Here is a 19,774-nt window from a genome sequence, read left to right on the forward strand (position 1 = left end):
GGGGTGGAATTTTTTTTTTTTTTTTTTTTTTTTCAAACAAACTTTCAAAAGTTAAGTCCTGTTTTGGCTCCAGCTAATATTGGTCACTAAATGCTCAGATTCCTGGCTTGAGATGATAAATGACTCCATCTAAACTCAAAATATTTATCACAGTATTAAATATCTGAAAGTGTTACAGTAACTTTCCGATTTTAACACTAATCAAAATCTAGATACGCTTAGTCTAGATTTCTATCAGTCATGTGCTTTATTGTATAATCAGTATAGAGTGAAATGTAAAACTACGCTGGCAGTTTGAGTTGATTTAGGCTCAGTAACAGTAGTAGTTGTGTAAGAGTTCATAGATGTTGGGCAGTTCCCACAAATCTTGTTTTATTGCCAATGAATCAGCTTCAGTCTGAGAGCTAGTATAAGAAACTCTTGCACCTCATTATGATACTGATTGCTGGCCACCAAAGAGACAAACGAAACAAAACCTTTGAGGATATAAAGTAAGGCCTCCCTTTAGCAAAATGCCCTGTTCATAGAAGAGTTGGAATGAATCCACAGAACTGAGAAACCTCACCTGAGGTCCAGTAGGTCCACGCTCGCCTGATTTGCCAGGTTTGCCAGCTTCACCCTAAAACACAAACGGAGAGGGAAAGTTGTGTAAAATTAAAAATATAGTTAAAATACACAATAAATTGTGTCAATTTGTTAATTTCATGTAAGTGCTGCTTTTTAAAATGTCAAATACTGTAGTATAGTTAATATTGTTGACGTGAGAGTGAGCACCCCTAGTGGACACAATGTGATATGTCATGTCTGCTGCCATCATGTGGCTAAAAGTAGAAATTACACTTTGATGTCTGTCACTCCTTTGTAAGGTAAATAAGCAATAGACATGATGAATGTCTAAATGTATGGCAGTAATGAAACATCTTATTTCTCATAGTTTTGATGGAAAGAGTATCGACAGTACAATGTAAAATACATTTGCAACATTTCTAAAAAGAAAAAAAAAATATTTCTATGGTAGTGTAGCAGTAATAATACCCAGCTACAAAAAAATCAGACACTGTAGTTATAACAAGATGCAGAAAATAACATTCAGAAGAAGAAAGGTTATGAAATAGTAGAGTAGTAATTAGAGAAATATAGTTGAGTTATACTAAAACAAAGAGCTATCAGAGACCAATAAAATCAATTAATGATGGAGACACTGTGATTTATACTTTATAATAGTATACTAAACAAATATAAAAAAATCAAAGCAGTATTTCTTTGTTTTTATGAGAATATGTGTTAAAAGGTCACGAACGGGAAATCAATACTCAGCATAATTCACCTATGACAATCATAACAGTGACACAGTTCTTGTAGTTCCTGTAGTCAGAAAAGGCCTCAAGAGAATTTCTTTCTTTCTCTGGTGGTTTAAGGTCAAATTTAAATGCAATACATTGAGGCCCCATTCAAGTGAATGGGGAAATTGGTCTCAGACATTTGGACCCCATCTGTATGTATTTCTAGTTTTATGAAGTTGTGAGATACTTACATCATCTCCAGGTTTTCCAGAAGGTCCAGGGGGGCCACGGGGACCCATGGGGCCCTATTATTATGAGTAAAGAGAAAACAAGCAAAGGTGAGACACAGTTACCATTTATAACCAACAGAGGGCAGCATTTTGAACTTTGGGTCAAAATTTATAGCCTGTGGTGACAACTATTGTTCTCCTTGACAGCAAACCTAATGAGACACATAAAACAACCTTCTTTACGTGACTTTAATAATCATTCAACCTGTACATATTAAACTTACTGACATAAGCTGCCATTAATAATGTGTTTACTATTAAGTTAATCAAAAACAGTTATCTTGCTCATCTGAAACACATTGAACATTTGCTTTATTAATATGAGCATCTCTTTGTACACACTGAAGGATTTACATTCCTGACAATATTATGACTCTTCATGACAGTGTTATTCAATATGAAAAGGTCAGAATCAGCAGGATTTATAGAGGAGATTAGGCCAAGAAGATGGAACAAATATATTCATTATAAAGTTCAGCTGTTTCCAGTCTGTCTCTCTTTCTGTCTGCCAGTTTCTTCCTTAGGCTTCTCACTTATCTATTGGTCTATTGGTCCTATCTTTATTTAGACATCTAGATGACCTTACTCTTTTCTTCTGTATTAGTCTGTCTTGAGTAAGCAAGTGAAAATGTAGACAAAACAAAACTCTGAAGTGCTCATATTGAATAAAACACTGACCCGCAATAACATAAGGGATGTTATATTAAAAAGAGAAATATATTAATGACATGTTGTTAATTTTCTACTCTGATGGAAAAAATCCCAAAACTGACTCATTACAATTTCAAAGGCTAAAATTATCTCTGCACTTCACAAACACTTCACTGTCAAGTTATTTTCTGGTAGGAAACTTGATTTTAATTGCTCATAATGATGTGCTGGCAAGTAGGGCACCTCCACCTGCTTATCTGAACTCCACAGGAGCAGATTAACACAGCAGTGAGGAGACCCTGAATTGTCTACCTGCTGAGGGAACGGGAAGGACAAGGATAGTGTAAACTAGAGGAAGGGTAAGAAAGGGGAGAGGGGGTGCATCGAGGAAATGGAGAAAATTCCGAGGAGGAATTGTAAGAAAAACAGAAAATGAAAACTAATGGAAGGGCTTAAGGCTTAATTCTGTCAGAGTTATTTGAGGAGAATAAAAATGAGCAGGAGAGGTACCCTGCCTTTCACCATTAGATGTCAGGCTTCACACAGATGTGAGTTTGTGACTGTGAGGACTGACCAACTGTGAGGGTTGTAAAAGTTGAAATGTAAGGAGCTGGCTAGTCAAATACAGGATATATAAGTTAGTGGCTGGCAATGAAAGGTTAGAAAGTGTTAATGGAACTAAAGTATAGCTACAATGGGGCAGCTGTAGTAAGGTTTCCACATAGTAAAATTGAATAGGATAAGGTTGAACAGACTGTTATCCACTTCAGTGATGTTTTGGTTCTTTTGTTTTTTGTTTCTCTTGATGAGCTTTTTTTTTTTATAATTATTTTTTAAATAGCATCCTGTCTCACTTGCACACACTATACTGTATCAACAATATCTGATTTTCCTTTTTACTTTACCTGTTGAAGTCATTTGAAAGCTAATAGTGCTTTTGTGGATGATGCCATCCTTTTTAAAAAGTTAGACACGAGTAGAGGGAGATGGATGAAAAAGAAAAGAAGAAGAGAGGCTTATCGGCGCCTGGAGGGGAGGGGAGACATCTAAAGAGGTTATGAAAAAGGCTGTAGAGCAGGAATTTATAATAAACCATGTGATGTGGACTGGGGAAGGAGTAGCACTCTGTGGGACACTTACAGATTGTCCGGGCTCGCCAGCCTCTCCTGGGTTGCCTTGGAAACCTTGTGGGCCCTGAGATGTAGAAAGAAGAGACAGGCTGTTTGATGAGAGTGTAACTTTTTTAAATACACAGTGGCAAACAAGAACCTAACAGAAAAAAAGACTGTGGACCAATCATGAACTACTTTAATAACTGAATAAGTGTTTTTGTAATTTTTAAGCAAAAGTTCAATGATGTGAATCCTTGATTGCAATGTGACATGTTTAAAACAGTTTCAGTATATCAACTGTGGGCTTTAGGAAATCATGACGAGAGCATTTTCCACTGTTAACTGATATTTTATTGACCAAACAATTAATCAGTTAATCAAAAAAATTATAAATTTGATTTGAATAGGTCTTATGTAGGAAGTTTCTAAATATGTGTAATTTGTAGGGATGCAACTAAGAATCATTTTCATTATTAATAAATTTACAGGGTATTTAAATGTAGTGAAAAATGCCCATTACAACTTCCTGAAACCCGAAACCCATTCTTCACATGTCTTGTTTTGTCCGACCAAAAGTCCAAAAAAAGGTGTTCGGTTTAGGGGCAAATTCTTCACACTGAAGAGCATGAAACCAAAGAATGTGTAGGTTTTTTTTCCCCACTGTTTTTGCTTGAAAAATGACTGAAGCAGTTAATTAATTATCAAAATAGTTGCTTTTTTTTCTGATGATTGACTCATCGATCAATCAGTTGATCGTTTCAGCTCTAGGCATTTGTAACAGATGCCACTACCCTAACCCTAATTCAATTTCACATCTTAATTTACAGTATAAAATGAAGACTTGGAGCATCTATACATTTAGCAAAATCGACACCTGCAGCAGCCCAGAGCAGAAACGCACAAGCAGTCGTTACAAAACTACTTCTTCGTTAAATTTCTGTGTCTGTTCGTCTACATTGCAAACTGCAGCTTTTTAAAGTGACACTTCTTCCCTACAAATGTCAGGCAACCTGTTTCCTATCTAAACGCAGTCTTAGGTGCCTAAGAAGAAAATACTTCTCTCCCAATGTGGGCTTAGGGTGATAAAACCATCAAGTTGAGGCAAGTCAGCTGGCACTGCCTAAAACTTAATAGCTTTACTCTGGAAGTTAGAGCTCAGTTGTGGGCAGGAACAGAAAGAGGCAGGGGAAGTCGGGGATGGAAGGTGAAGCCCAGTAGGCTCTGTGAGAGGTAAATTGTCAGGTGTTCTACAGTTTGTCTGGGTTGTGGCATAGGAAAAAGCCCTGGAGCCTGCAGCTGGGAGAAGAAGGGTTCTCCGTGTGCCACCCTCCTCCATAAAACAGCAGACACTCACAGTTAAAACAAAGTGTGTGTGTGAGTGTGAGTGAACATTAATCTCCTATGTATGGTGATATGCTCTCTGCTGGTCATTTTCTGGGTCATTATTGTTGTTAAATTATAAATAGATATTAATCTAACTCTTGTTAAATACACTCAGGGGGTGTAGACACTGTGGCATACTGTATGTACGCAGCATCAATTACAACTCTTAAGATTCAGTCTTCAGTATCCTGTCAGTGACTGAACACAGGTCTCTTCTACAGGCTTGTGTGTTGTTCGGGGAGAACAGGAGGTACTTACAGGTGCTCCGGAGGGGCCAGGTGGTCCTCTGGGTCCCATAGGGCCCTGAGGGGAAGAAAACAGACCAGAGACACAACATCAGGCTAACAACATAGTTTAAACTACACAAAAACAGGGTAGTGCACAATTATTTTACACATTTTGCAATTCTGTTTAAGTGTATTAGGAAGAAATCCTGCACTCTTCTCTTGTCCACTTAAATTCTGTCAGAAGCTATAAAAAAAAAAAAAACATTTCACCTGCTTTGCCCTAAAGCTACACAAAACTTAACAGCTCTACTTGTCAAATCCATAAATCGTCTGAAATTCCTAAGGGGCATTCAGACTTTCTGCTACTCTCTATCACTCTTTTCACTTGTTTTCACCCCCCTCCCCTCTTTCTTTTTCTGTCAGCTCCTTTTCCCCAAGTCCTGTGTGTTTCTGTAGTTCAAAGGTCATCAGCGGTAGTGCTGTAATCTTAAGGGAAGCGCTTGAACTCTACATGACTTATTTCACTTTGACATGGAATGAAAAACAACATAATACTGAGCTATCCGGGTTTAGAGAAATTCCTCATCCCAGAGATGTGAGATTTCAGGCACCAGAATAGGACGAGGTGAGATTTCTTAAACTAAATTTTCCCCAACTCGACCTTAATCTCCTCAGCGAGTGCTTCTGGCTGGAGTCACATGCCTAAGTCATTTCTACTTTAGCTTCATGCATCAGTGCTCAACAAGAGAAAATCACATTCTGTGGAGGTGATGAGCCAAATCTTCATTATACACTCGCATACACAAAGAAAATCAGCTGTATAAGAAGGAACAATGGGGCTTTATGAGTTGCTGTCAATAACGTTTCACAAGATTCTATCCTCTAAGTAAGTTAAGAAAAATGATTCAGATCACTTGGGACAGCTTTCCTCATGGATGAAAACATATTCCTTTCAGTAGGCTTGCTTTTATAACCCCTCATTTCAGCATCATGGTTATGCTTAAAAAAAAAATCGGGCATGGCAGCCAAAGAAAACGTCACAGCACGGCACAGTGGTCCTCAGAGGGGAATGAAAGTCACCTTTCAGTGGGTGTGGGAACCCTTCACCACAGCGGGTAGAAACTTATCAATGGGGCTCTATATCTTCAGGAACTACTGAATGTGTGTTTGAGGGACAAGCATATGTGTGCTTATGTGTGTGTGCATACGTTTCAGTAAGAGTGTTGTTTGAGGGTTTGGTATGTAAGTGTATGGATACGATTTGGGGTCCTGTGTGTGTGTGTGTGTGTGTGTGTGTGTGTGTGTGTGTGTGTGTGTGTTGTGATTGAACATCAGTCCAGTCTGTTCTTTCACTGCTCTCCCCCAGCAGGCTGGTAAACGCCAAAGTAAATGTGGGCTGGCTTCAAAAAGGCCCAGCACTGTGGTGCACTGTCAGACATGTGGAAGGACAGGCAGTAGGAGTGCAGCCACACACACTGCTGCTAGCTGTGGGGATCTGATTGACTCCAGCCGCTGACGCCCCCCCCCCCCCCCCCCTCCCACACAAACACACCATCCACCCCTCCTGGTGTCTCAAACCTCTGCTGGGCTGAGACACTGCCAAGCCGCTCTGTGGCTCTCTAAACCAAAATAGCTCCCAGTGTGCTCCTCACTCCAGCTCAGGCAGGCTGCCATGCCAGCTAACCGACGGCAGCAGTGGTTTTTCAGGGGTTTGGAGTATAATGACAATCAATGGCTGTTTCCTCAATTTATAAAATTACCCCTTGTTGCTCCATGTGTGTTTACTTGTCTTCAGGACGCAGAATTATTTTCTTCAGCACTTGGGAAACTTCTCACATCTATTTAGCACATATGCAAGGCTATTTATCACTTGGACTAGTCTTAAATCAGTAGTCTGCGTAGTTTCTTCCCAGCCTTGATGATTTTAAATCCTACATGGGTATCTCCTCTTCTGGTGAAGAACAATGGTGATGATGTGTCCATCTCGTAGTTTACAAATTTGATAACCATGTGATGCTTCTCTGGTTCACTTAAGGAAGTCCACAAATCAGCCACAGAAAAAAAAAAAACCCCACTGGAGCTGGTTGGCATTCAGCATTTCACTCCAACACCTTGAGATGTTGCAGATGTTGTCTGATGCTGAGTTTTAACCCGGGTCTTCATGTGGAGAGACAAGTCTGTCTAAGCACTTGGCTTTGCTCCTGACCGCTCAAAATGTTGCATCCTAGCAGATTCATAAGCAGCTGACTCTTTAAAAAACAAAAACAAAAACAAAAAAACAACAAAAAACAAACAAAAAACCCCAAAAAACACAGGAGTGGAAGCAGCTCTCATCATCACTGGCTCACCATTGGTCCTTGCATCACACCCATCTGTGCGCCGCCAGCCTTCTCGTCAAAGCCACCAGCCATCTGAGCAGCAAAGTTCTGAAAAACACAAAAAGAAAAATTAGTGAACTCAAGCTTTTAAAGTCATCTGTTGTCACATTGACTGCAGGGTAAAAAGCATCTGTTTGGAATAGACTGAAAAGAAAAACTGAGCTTTCGCTCTTTCAGTGTCCATGATGCAAAATTGAAGTATCTTGTATTGTTAAATGTGTTGGAGGGTGCGGTGTCACTTTGGCAGGATAGGGGCTGTCAGCAGCAGAGCTTATTATGTGAATCCTGATGCAGACAGAGGGCATGTGAACAGTTTTCATCTCTCTCCCCTTCACAAAGACTCTCCTTGTCTCCCCCCTCCAAGAAAGGCTTTTTCCCCTCCCTGGGTCTATCATACTACCTCCTGCCCTTCCACCTCCCCTCCCCTCAGTCCACCTCCTCCCTTCTTTTCTCCTGCGAAGAATGAGAGGCATTCGATCTATTCTCTCTCTCTGCATCCACTCGCTGTTGTCTTTCGGCCTCCTCCCATTGCCAGCAGTTTCCCACATCTTTTGTGCTCTTGAATTCTTCCCTGCTCCATTTTACCATTCTCTCTGCTTATTCCACCCATTCAAAGTGAACCCGCTCTTGGCCCTGCATCAGTGTTCGACCTGTCAGCTCCTGCGTCTGCAGTGAATGCCAGTTCGCCACCCCTACTTGTCATGAGATACTTACTCCGCCGAGGCCAGGGGGTCCATTAGGTCCTGGAGGTCCAGGGGGGCCGGGGTTTCCGGGGGTGCCAGGCTCACCATCTCTGCCACGGGGACCAGGGGTTCCCTGAAATAGATAAATAAATAAACAAAAAATCTATAAAAAGGACAAGAACAAGACCTAAGGTAGTTTCATAATGAGTACTTGTTATTTGTAGTGACTCATGGCAGATGACCACTGCAGATTGTTTTCATTATCACTTAATCTTTAAATTCATCATTTAGTCCAAAAAATGTGAGAAAATTGCAAAAAGTGCCTGTCACAATTTCCAAATTCAAATGTCTTTGTCTGACCAACAGTCCAAAATTGAAAAATATTAATTTTCTATTATATAAAACTAAGAAAAAAACAAATATTCACATCTGAGAAGCTGCATCCAGAGAAGTTTTGGTATTTTTACTTTAAAAATAAAACATCTTAATCTTAATTATATTCTTATGCAATGTGCCTTTTTTAAAAGAAAAGAAAGACACATATTTGAAATCTAATGCAAATGAATATGACACCTCCTTGATTAAAAATCCTCCTGTTTTGATCTTATCGTTATGTCAACTATAAATACACCTAGCCAAATAACAAGGACTTTCCAAGCATATATGAGTACAGAAAAAGTGTTAAATGATAATTGTTACAACTCAGCATTGATTCATTTTTGGCCTGTGTGCCAACACTTGAACTCAGAAGTACTTTGGATAAATTATTACACAGTTGCTGGCAGACGATACTCCGCTGGACTACATTTGTCAGATACTGTTGACAGAGGCCTAATGTTCAGTTGAACCTACTCCAAACTGCACTGACGCTCTACATGAGGGAACTCGACTACACCTGATACACCAGTAACAGTGATCCATCAGGACTGAAGTTTGTCTTTATGAACTCAACCACACTGGACATTTAAAGGTTAAAAAAAAGCTGATGAAACAGGTTAAACTTTTATACCAATCGAAAGTTATACAATTCAATACAAAATACAGATTTATTTCCTGCAGGGCTGTTGTGCATGTTGAAGATTTATCAGCCCAAATCAGACAACCTGGCATACCTCTGTGCATGTAGTGACAAATTACCCTGCAAGGGGATCCTGAACAAAGAATGTGTACTTAACCTCTGCTAGCCAAAACTCAGTCCACCTTGTGCTTAAATCTACATAAACAAGACAAGCACACGACATAAACTCAGCGCCTGCATCCATTATCACGTACAAGTGCTGTTGCATTAATGTGATGATCAAAGCCAGGCGAATGTGGCGGCGCTGATTTCCCACACTGACTGACTGATTGACTGAGTGCGAGGCCTCCGAGAGAAGCGGAGGTTTACGTTATGAGACCCCGACAGTCCCACATTTGTGAAACAACCCAGACCACACAGCCTAATGGAAACGACACATGACTAGTTAGACTGAGCTGCTCAGTGAAAGGCTGCCATTCTGCAAACCTGCAAGCTATAGCAGGTACCACCCCCCCCCCCCCCCCAACCTCCACCACCGCCCCCAAAGACCTAAAGCTATCACATTCAATAGGACGCACTGTACTTCTTAAGGGAGAGAGTTTTCTTTTTCTTTTTCTTTTTTTTTTTAAGGGTCAGGGCGAAACACTTTTCAAACTGACCTTCTCTCCCTTCTCTCCTCTTGATCCACGGGGTCCTTGCTCTCCTGGTGGGCCCTGGGTGAACAGGAGACAGTGAATTAGTAACTTCAGGTGTGATCTCAGTATGTGAGTTAAAGAGACAGATGCAACTTGTGTTAAATTTCAGATCTTGGGAGGCAGTCTCTTTCTGTCTTGCATGGATAGAGGTAGTACAGAAGACTCTCTACACACAGCAAATTCTAAAAGCTTTCTAAGGAACAAATGGACAAACACAGAAATAGGTGCATACCATAGGGCCACCAGGTCCTCTTGGTCCTACAACCTGCACAAGGGAAGAAAATAGAGAAAATATAAAGATATCCGCATTATACGATGTTGACTATCTTTGCTAAAATGTTACCCTCAATCTTTGAAGTCATTTAAGTGCAGCATATGAAGGCATGTTGGAGTGCTCAAACTGAATCCTCTTGAAATTTACGCCCATTACTAAAACGTACATTTAGCAGATGTATTTACACGTGAGGTTTAGATCTCCCTGGATATGAGGGGAAACATTATCTGGCTCCCATCAGAGCAGACCTGTTAATTGCTAATCTCTTCAGGCAAAGCATTATCAGAAACATACAATAAACAATGCCTTCTTATTTCCTGCCATGAACTTGTGTTCCCTCAAATGGGTAAAGCATTTCCAGGTGCAGCTGTGCAGCAGCAGGGAGTTTTCCCTCTCTCTCTCTCTTTCTCTCTCTCTCTTTCTCTCTCTCTCTCTCTCTCTCTCTCTCTCTCTCTCTCTCTCTCTCTCTCTCTCTTCCCTGGCCTATGAAGATCTTTATGGAGGATTGTATGGAGGACTTATTGTGCTTGGCTGTCTTCCTGATGGGTGGGCTAACAGACCTGCCTCCTCTCTTTCTTTCTTTCCTTTGTAGACTGGCAGTATACAGTCTTTGAATTCTTCAGTTATTTCATAATACTGCATTACGTTACTTATTTCTGTATTTAGTAAAAACTATTACAAACATCCACAGTCCTGGATAGTGTGCTACCAACAGTGAGGGAATGTAAGTAAGCCTGTGTATATTCTCATTTGTCCAGGTCATAGTATCCTAAGGTGGTTCAGGACCAGTCCTAGCCTGGTCAGATGCGTACACGAACTGATGAAGCCTCTTGGATGAGAGGTGAAACGTCTTCCCAGACAAATAACCTAGTCCAGTTGTTTTCGATTTAAAAAACTCCTTTAGGAATGTAAGTAAGAACATTTATTCAAGTATTTTGAGATACTTCCATTTCATTCTGCTCCTACGCCACTAAAATTTTAGAGGAAAATGTACTTTTTACTCCAACACATTTATTAGATATCTGAAGTAATATGTCAGATTAAAACTGATTTATAAAATGTGATGCACTCGTATAGATTAACCTAGCTAAGATAAAACAGTTCAACCTAACAGTAAAGTGCTACTTGCACATTGATGCATCAGTAATAATAATCTAGTAGTATATAATAATATAAGACTCACAGGGCCCATTTTTCAGAATTTCTACTTTGACTTTTGTTAAAATACTTACATACTTTTCATTGCATTGACTGTTACTTATAGTGGTGTCTCTTTATATTGCAGTATTGTTACATTTTTCTGAATACTTGCTTCACCAGTGGCTACAAATAAGGGTTGTAAGTGTTTCATGTGAGGCTGAAGGAGATCTCTATCACTTAAACCATTTCACTAATGAGCATTTTCAAATTAAAATAATGGTTAATTTGTATTTTCAGTAAAGGGGGTTGTGTGGTGTCAACTTACATCGGTAATGTCTCCGGGTTCACCTTTCTGACCCTGATATTGAAGAAATAAAGCAGCAATTAGCATTAGGACAACAAAATTGTGTTCAACATTTTTGGTCTTTTCTCACCCACATAATTTTAAACGTACTTCCAATGGAAAACTTGCAGTTTTATCAGGAAATTGGTCAACAGCCAAATGTTGGAAAATAAGTATCCCCTACAGTATCATCAGACACATAAATATGGCACACAGTGTGGGGCAGGAAATAACTATAATCCATCTGGCAAAGCTTTTTCACATCAAAGTCTCGTTGAATCCATAAACTACAGCCCCCCCCCGCAGCACTGATATCTGAGTCTGGGACAGATACTGATTTAATTGCAGGTGCTGGAGAGCTTCATTTCACACACACACACACACACACACACACACACACACACACACACACACACACACACACACACACACGTACAGCCTCAAGATCACATATGCAGACTAATCCATAAACAAACACACGCGCACACACACAAACACACACACACACAGTGTCATAATATCCCACAATGGTCTCACCTTAGCTCCAGGTACTCCTGTTATGTGGTCGGGAGGGGTAGAGGGGAAAAACAGATTGTGGTTAGTGACTGGCTTATACAGAAACAATCGAGGAGGGTTGCACAATATTTCCCAGAAGCCCTGAAAGTCTGTACATGCTTTTAACCAGTTGTACTTTCCTAAATTAAACTACTCTAAAGACCACCACCAAATCACACTTGTTGTACCAAAAGAGCCCATCAGGATTGAAAAAGTGTTGGCTAAATCACCATCTTAAGAGCTCAAAGCAGAAGCAAAGCAGCTGCGAGTAAAAGAGACTCATAGGAAGCAAAAGCATTGGAAGAGACTGTGTAAACTACATGTTTTCATTACAATATTAAATGGTATTGTTAGCCAGAGCTGGATTTTTGTTTTTCTATATTTCAAAGCATTGTAATGAGCATTGTTAGGTCGCAATATTGGTCGATTATGAGTTTGCACACTTTGTAGGTAGGGAAATGAAGTAAAATTGATTTTTTTTTTTTTTCAAAATATTTGGTGTTAAGTGCCAATATGACACCCATTTTTATGTACTAATTCCAAAACAGCATGCTCCTGATTTGTAGCAAAATACAAGCCAAACTTCTCAAATATTAAATGTTGTCTAAATACAAGTAGCCATAAGACATACACTGTAAAATAGTCTAAAATCTTTCAATTTTGAATGAAATCTGTTTCAAGAATAAGTAAACATTACATATTTGATCTGACAATCAATGCCAACTTTTTGTACCTGATGGTGTTAGATAATCTGTCATCTGGACAAATTCCTGTTGTATTGAGAGTTGATAGCCAGCCCGGTTTTTAGGTGATTGATAACTTGAAATGATACTTTACTTGTTACATACTTCTTACTATAGCACTTAGCTTTGCCTTGAATGGAGGATAGGTATTGTATAAAGCATTTTATTTCAATTAGCATGCATTGCATACAGTGACACTTCTGATTTCATTCATGCTCCTCAACCAAATTTGTCAACATTTCCAAAGCTGACCAAAATGCTCCCTGTTTAACAGGAGGCAAATGGTAGTTTCAAAAGTGGCAAATAATTCCTTCAAAAAGCCTCAACCCTCAGTCGAGTGTCAACCCTCAGTCGTTTTTTTTTTTTTTTTTTTCTAGCCATCAGATCTGCAGAAATCCACAGAGAGGATATAGAGTAGAAATGCGAGGCCGTGTCTGCTTGACTGAGGTATTTCCTTAATGGCTGCCACATGTTTTCATGATACTCAGGGAAGGACAGAGTATTCAAACAAGATGGGGCCAAGGTGAGCCAGCTATAGAAAAAAGGCGATGACGTAGCATTTCAACGAAATCTCAGATGTGTCACTGTTGTTTATTTCTTATCATTTGTTTGCTTTGGGGATAGAACAGTTTTCAAATCAAAGGATGACATACAGCAGAGGCCTGATTTATAGAGGTTAAACTGCACTTGGCCAACCTTTGATTGATACTAAACTGTCCACGCTTCATTTTCTCCCCAAAATAAACAGCATGATGTTGTACAGTAATTTATTTATGAGAGGTGTGAGATAAATAAATTACAACCAATGGGCGTAGATGTGTCAGCTGCGCAGATGGGGCAACACTCTCCAAATGGGATTTCAGGTTTGGGGCAGTCTTTTAGCTCCTCGCAGACAATTTCATCACACAGGACGGTTCCAGTGTCACACACACAGATGCGACAAGGCTCTGGTTTCCATACGTCCTTGTCGCTATAGCGCTGTCCGTCCTGTATACAGCTAAAAGCATCCTCCTCTGTGTGTGCGATCATAGCAAGGGACACACAGAGGCCCAGGCAGGTAGTTGGTGGGAGGAAAAAGAAGATTATGCGTCAGGTGTGAATATCAGTCACTGCAATATGTAACTCATAAACAAATATAGTATTTACTGTAAGTCATAAGATATGCTTGAGATAGGAAGGAAACCAAATGTTTTGTTGAGGGTGGGAAACGCATATGCAGTACAATAACAGGTCCAAAGTGTTAATGCAAAAAAGACAAAATGAAAAACTAACCCACCAAACATTTTTGTTTGCTTAATAGGAAAGTCATTTGATACTTCATTGATCCTTGTGAGAACATGTCTAAGCAAAGCATAAGGTCAGCTACAGACCAGAGTGACTGAAGCTGGTTGGGATGAACTGCATTGTTCAGTGGGACGTCAGCAGGGCAGATGCAACAAAAGCACTTGAGCTCTTGTCATCTGCCTCTTTACAGCTGATCTCCCACCCACTGATGAACAATTTTATCAATAGATATTTCCCTATCAGCACAGTTTCAACAAATAAAAAATATTGCGCGGCGTCACGGTCCCAAAACTAACCTTAAAAATAAACAAAAAATCTCATCATTACATCAATGAATAACCAACACTGAGTCCACTTATTGGACTAATACGTGCAACCTCTAAAGTAGCCACATGGTGGTAGTGTAACGCCACAGATTCACAATGAAGCTGAGTAAGACCAGCAGGAAACCTCCAATAACTTCACAGGAGCTGGAGACCATGTGCCCAAATTCCTCAACAAGTTAAATATAGGGCTCGTTTACATTGCGGGAGACACCCTAATTTACTGCAAAGCAGACAGACTTTGCATTCAGTAAATGAAAAATGTTTGGATTTTTTTTTTTTTTTTACAGACCACAGCTTGGTAAATAGAGCAAATAGAGTAATGTGATGGAGGTGGGGCATGTTTCAATACAGGTACTGTACGCAGTCTAAAGTACAGCACTCAAGAAAAGTTAACAATAGACATAGGTAATTAGCCATATTCCAGTTCATTTTACAGTCTGGCAGCTTAGTCAATAGTCAACAGAGGACCAAACACTTGCTCAAAGAAATGCTCTGATTAGAGCCACTGACCGTGCACCACGGGGTGACGTATCAAAAGACAGGCCTCAGGGTGCAGAGAGGGTGAGAGGGGAAGGGGCAAGTACAGTAGCTATATTTACCTTTGAGTGCTGCTTAAGTCTAGGTAACCTAACGGACCTCAGCAGCAATGAATGAGGTCTTTCTGGAAAGGGACAGAGTGGGCAATTCACAAACTATTGCCTTGTATAAACATGGGGCACATTTTAAACCCCATCTGGAAGCCATAGCTGTGTCAGATGCCAGTTCCAGCACGTCAGGAAAAAGAAAATGGTCAGCTTTCATGCACATACCTTGTGGTTTTGACATTTAGTTTTACAGGCCTGGATGTACTATCAAAGGCCTGCACCTGTCCTTTCACTGACTCGGGTATGAAAGATTCTTCTGATATGAGATATTCTGGGACAAGGGCTCCTCTATCTGCGGGAGAGCTGATAGAAAGCTGGCTTTTCGTCACTGAGGATCATTTCTAAGTCTCCTCTCCCATGTGTTGGCAGAAGTACTGTTTTCCAGGGAGGTAAAATGAACAATGAAAATTGTAAAGTGAACCCAGGTGTTGTAACTTTTAGGCCTCGATCGAGCTTTAACCCCTGTCTGATTAGCTCCTCACCTGCATGTACAGGTCAGTCAGTGGCCTCAAAACTGAGAGCTGAACAACTGACCCCTGTCCTCTCTGGGCCATTGCGCCTGCTGTGCTGAGGTCACAATCAGACCTCTTTACCACTTGAGCGTCTCCCAGAAAAAAATTCTGCCACCAGTTAACGCAGAGGAAAGGGCTTTCATTATATCCAGGGGCCTACATCTCAGAATGAGTAACCTGAGACTTGCAGTTGCTTTGGCATGAGCATTTTCTCCCATTTTTTCACATTCCTCTTGAAAAAACACCTTTTCTTTGCTTTAAAAGCTCCGTAAACCTGACTCATTGTATACTGAGAAGACTGCACTTCTCAGTATTACAATAAAAAAAAAGTCCCTGTCTTATATTTTTCCAATCACCTTCTAGCACCCTGGCTCTGTCTCTCTCTGGGCTGACTGTCACAGCTTATGGGTAATCTTTTAAGCAGATGGAAACCCTGAAATCATATGGAACATTATTTCTGGCCCCAAATCTGCTGGCATACCTTAACTCTCACATGTCTCTTGCGGATACTAAAATCAATAGTGATGATGATTAATCCCACTCCGATTTATAATTAAAAAAAAAAAAAAAAAAATGCAGAGACAGAAGAAAGTCTGCAGGTATGGACAATAATAGCAGGGCCATTTGATTCTTAGTGTTTTTAATGGAAATTTGGATTTTTAGTCCACCTTTCCGCCTCAACAAGCCAGGATCTGCCTGGATGCCCTCTGACAGCAATGGAATGTGAACACTTTTCACCAAAAGCCCTTGAGCCTGACCACCTTTCACTTTTCGCCCATCCCCTCCCCCCCTTCTCACCCTCTATATTAAGTGAATCTGCAGTTAAAAGGAGAGCTTGTCAAGGCCCCTAAAGCACCCACAGGTGTCTGGCAGCTTAACTTAGGAAAGAAAGGGGAGGTCGGGTAAGGCATTGAGCACCACTGTAGTGGGTCAAAATCTGAATCTAGTGATCTTCGCTTTCCAATCAACTGAGAATATAAACTTTGAAAAGAATGGGAAAAAAAAATACTGCGGTCAACATATGTACCCGAATAACTACATTACCAAGAAAACAAATTCAGCTTTGTGCGCCTTATTTCGCGTAAACGTCCCACATCCCTCAATCCATTCCATCACTTTTACGCACGTCCACAGCTCTGATATACGGAGTTTTGTCACAGCTCCTAGATACAGTAATATCAGTACTTTTGATAGACAGGCGGTGCACAGCTATCGTCAATCAAAAAAATAACTTTACCTGCAACAGAGAACCCAAACAAGAGTGAACTTTCTGTGCGTAAAAGTTGTGAGGGAGATGACAAAATCACTGCAGGCACCAGAACAGCCTCAAAACTTTTCCAAATTGCTTATAGATGAATATATTTGAACTTTCGCTTTCCATATGCACCTTATGACAATTTAAGCTTTTCTTCATTAAAGCTCTGAGAAAAATAAAAACGGTCACTTACGGTCGTCCTCCTCCTGACATCTCACAACGGCTAATAGACAGACTTGGGTTGCTACAAGTAGCAGTACAGTCCTGGAATCCATAAAGCTGAACATGTCTAAATATTAGACATGCAGGGCCCTTGAGGGAGAAAGAAGGGTTCGAAGGGAGCGTTGGCTTCTCTCAGTATTTAGTGTGTGTCCCCAGTTACAAAAGCCGAACCATTCGACATTCACCCTTTCCAAAAAAAAAAACGATGGGGGAATCCAGCGGCAGGACCCGGACCTGCAGCAGAAACTCAGCACCGACCGCTTCAGGCCAGACGCTGTAGTTTTATGTCCCCGTTGCCTTCAATGAATCTTCGTATATTCCCAAATATCAGCCCGGCCCCTTACCCCCTGTCAGGCTGAAATCTGAGCCCCGTTTCCCTCCCATTCTGTCTCCCAGGTTCCATTATTCCAGTCCCAGACCACTCCTTTCTCCACGTGCTGCTACTGAACCCAAAAAAACTGAAACTTTTTTTTTTTCCCCCGATGGTGCCCCCCCCCGCCTTGTTCATCGAAAGCATAGCGATGTCAGAGTTGTTTCGTTACGCCAAATGAAGGCGCTCCTTCTGTATTTTGGCATATGCAGTCTAATAGATAAAGTCTAGTTCCAGCTCCAAGTTCTTGTGTAGCTATAATGCGTTGGGCTTTGATATTTGCAAGGATGCTAAACGGTAATATTGTCATTAGTTTATGAAAATACAATAAAACAGTGAAAATTCGTGTTACAGAGACACATAGAATCATATTTGGGATGGATTTGTTGAGCTGTGGTGAAACTCACAGAAGGTAAACATATCCTAAAGTAAAATTAAGCCGCCGAAAGCCTAGCCAGTGTCACTGACATTTAAAGTTCCCCTAAACTTGAAATATTAAACTAAGATAGAGTGCCATGACCACACAGAGGAAAGGCAATTGTGGAGTTTGAAAAGTGATAATAAAAGCCCCAAAAACCTTTTCACACATAGTTTATTATCCCTGTAAAACTAATGAACACAAATCATGTTCAAATACTGTAATACACGAGAAATGCTACACGAGAGTCCTATAGAGATGTGTTGCATTTTATTAATCCACCAATGTATTATGAAGTCCCGTAACCCAATATTATTATACTTTCAGGGCACTGTAAGTTCATATTATTACTTCACACTTAATGGTCCAGCAATTCATGGACATGAACTTACGTTTACTGCAGATCACAGACTGATGTGACCCAAGCTGTAAAACAGATATGAGGGTAGATGTTTCCCCCAGATCAGCTTCTCCATAAGTGAGCAGTTCATTTGTTACAAAGCTTTATACTTTACACCTATTTTGAGCCACAAGAAGTCGTGATATCCTGCATTTATTCTGGCAGGCCATGATCAGTCGTGCTGTATTTGAAGTTTAGCGCTGTAACAATTTGTCATTTGATTGATTAGTTGATTGGAAGATAATGAATTGACAACTTCTTTGATAATGGATTTATAATTTCAAACAATTTTTTCAAGTAAAAATGCCAAAACATTTGCTGGCTCCAATTTTTTTTATTTGTGAGGATTTGCTGCAGGTTTTTGTCATAAATCAATAAGATATCTCTTGCATATGTAAAATGATTGACAGATTAATCCATGCTGAATATAATCTTAAAGTGCAGCCTGAATGGAGTTGTTTGTGAGGCTAAATGCATTAAATAAGCACAACTTGTGTTTCTATACGGATATGCATTTGCAACAGTAGCTTGTAAATGATTGCTTTCACGCTCGTCAGCTTCATAACCCCTGTGTCATTCAAGATATGAGGCAAAATGGTTCAACTCCAAGCTATTTCACTAAGCCTGAATATTTTTTTTTTCTTTGATTGGCTTGAAAGCTGAAGAAGCATAAAGAGATTTATGCCAGAGTGGGCAGGACCAGGGGTCTCACCTGGTTAGTTTGTTTCGGATGTGAATCTCGTGGCTGTAACAACGGCTTGTGTGTATAAAGGAGGAATTTGATCTGATGGTGAGGCCTTTGTGAAAAGAACGGATGACCCTGCCTGAGGTTGAGGGCACACAGCATCATATTTTCCTAACTCGGAGAGATGGACATGTATGATAGCTGAATACTCTGAAGAGATGTTGTCTGTTTGACTTATTTCTGTGTTTCACTCGTTACCATGGCAGTCTGGTTCTGTTATGGCTCTGGTATCAGATTGGGTATTTCTTCTATAATGAAAACTTTCTTAAGCTGTCTGCAGCCAGCTCGCTAGATTTAAATCAAATCGGATGATTCCAGCTGAAGTTGAACCTGTTCTTAGTAGCTGCTACTGTAATTTCTGTTTCTCACTGGTAGATAACAGGTGTAAAAGAGCAGACATAAAAAACTGTGGTTAAAAAAATAGAGGAAAAAATTTAACATTGTTTGTTTTAATGAACTACCCTTGACTTTTGACTCACTTTTAGGTTAGATTAAAAGTTCAGTCACCCACTGCACCATGAAATGCAGTTGAACTTTAATGCAGTTTATTATCGTTGGGTGTGTTTATTAATCCAGTGTGATACATTATTTGGAATAAAAGATGGTGAACACCAATGTTTTGCTGGTAAAATTACAAGGAGGGATCTTTATTAGAAGCACTTTAAAAGCATTTTAAAAGACTGCAGCTGTAAACCAGCAGGATACAGTGTATAACTGTAACACACAACTAGACAGTGATGGCTACATCAACGTTGATATAGGCTAGCTAAGATTTCATAAAGCTGTTGAAGCAAAAATAAATTTCTGCACTCACTATAAAACA

General features: G+C 40.1%; 1 protein-coding gene across 1 annotated transcript in view; it reads right to left on the bottom strand.

The window, feature by feature from the left end:
- The window catches only part of col2a1b (collagen, type II, alpha 1b), a 50,498-nt gene extending 33,201 nt beyond the window's left edge, over positions 1-17,297 (bottom strand). The window contains exons 1-11 of the mRNA XM_087179448.1: positions 16,990-17,297; positions 12,015-12,031; positions 11,460-11,492; positions 9,953-9,985; positions 9,685-9,738; positions 8,039-8,140; positions 7,295-7,372; positions 4,978-5,022; positions 3,365-3,418; positions 1,535-1,588; positions 566-619 (exon numbers count right to left, since the gene is read on the bottom strand). Coding sequence (XP_087035574.1) covers positions 566-619; positions 1,535-1,588; positions 3,365-3,418; positions 4,978-5,022; positions 7,295-7,372; positions 8,039-8,140; positions 9,685-9,738; positions 9,953-9,985; positions 11,460-11,492; positions 12,015-12,031; positions 16,990-17,083 — 618 coding nt within the window. The 5' untranslated portion in view covers positions 17,084-17,297. The remainder of the gene's footprint in view (positions 1-565; positions 620-1,534; positions 1,589-3,364; positions 3,419-4,977; positions 5,023-7,294; positions 7,373-8,038; positions 8,141-9,684; positions 9,739-9,952; positions 9,986-11,459; positions 11,493-12,014; positions 12,032-16,989) is intronic.
- Positions 17,298-19,774: the final 2,477 nt, after the last annotated feature.

Source organism: Seriola lalandi, unplaced genomic scaffold (assembly GCF_002814215.2).
Source record: "Seriola lalandi dorsalis isolate HSWRI2012SDOR001 ecotype SW California unplaced genomic scaffold, Sedor1 jcf7180002054840, whole genome shotgun sequence".
Lineage (NCBI taxonomy): Eukaryota > Metazoa > Chordata > Actinopteri > Carangiformes > Carangidae > Seriola > Seriola lalandi.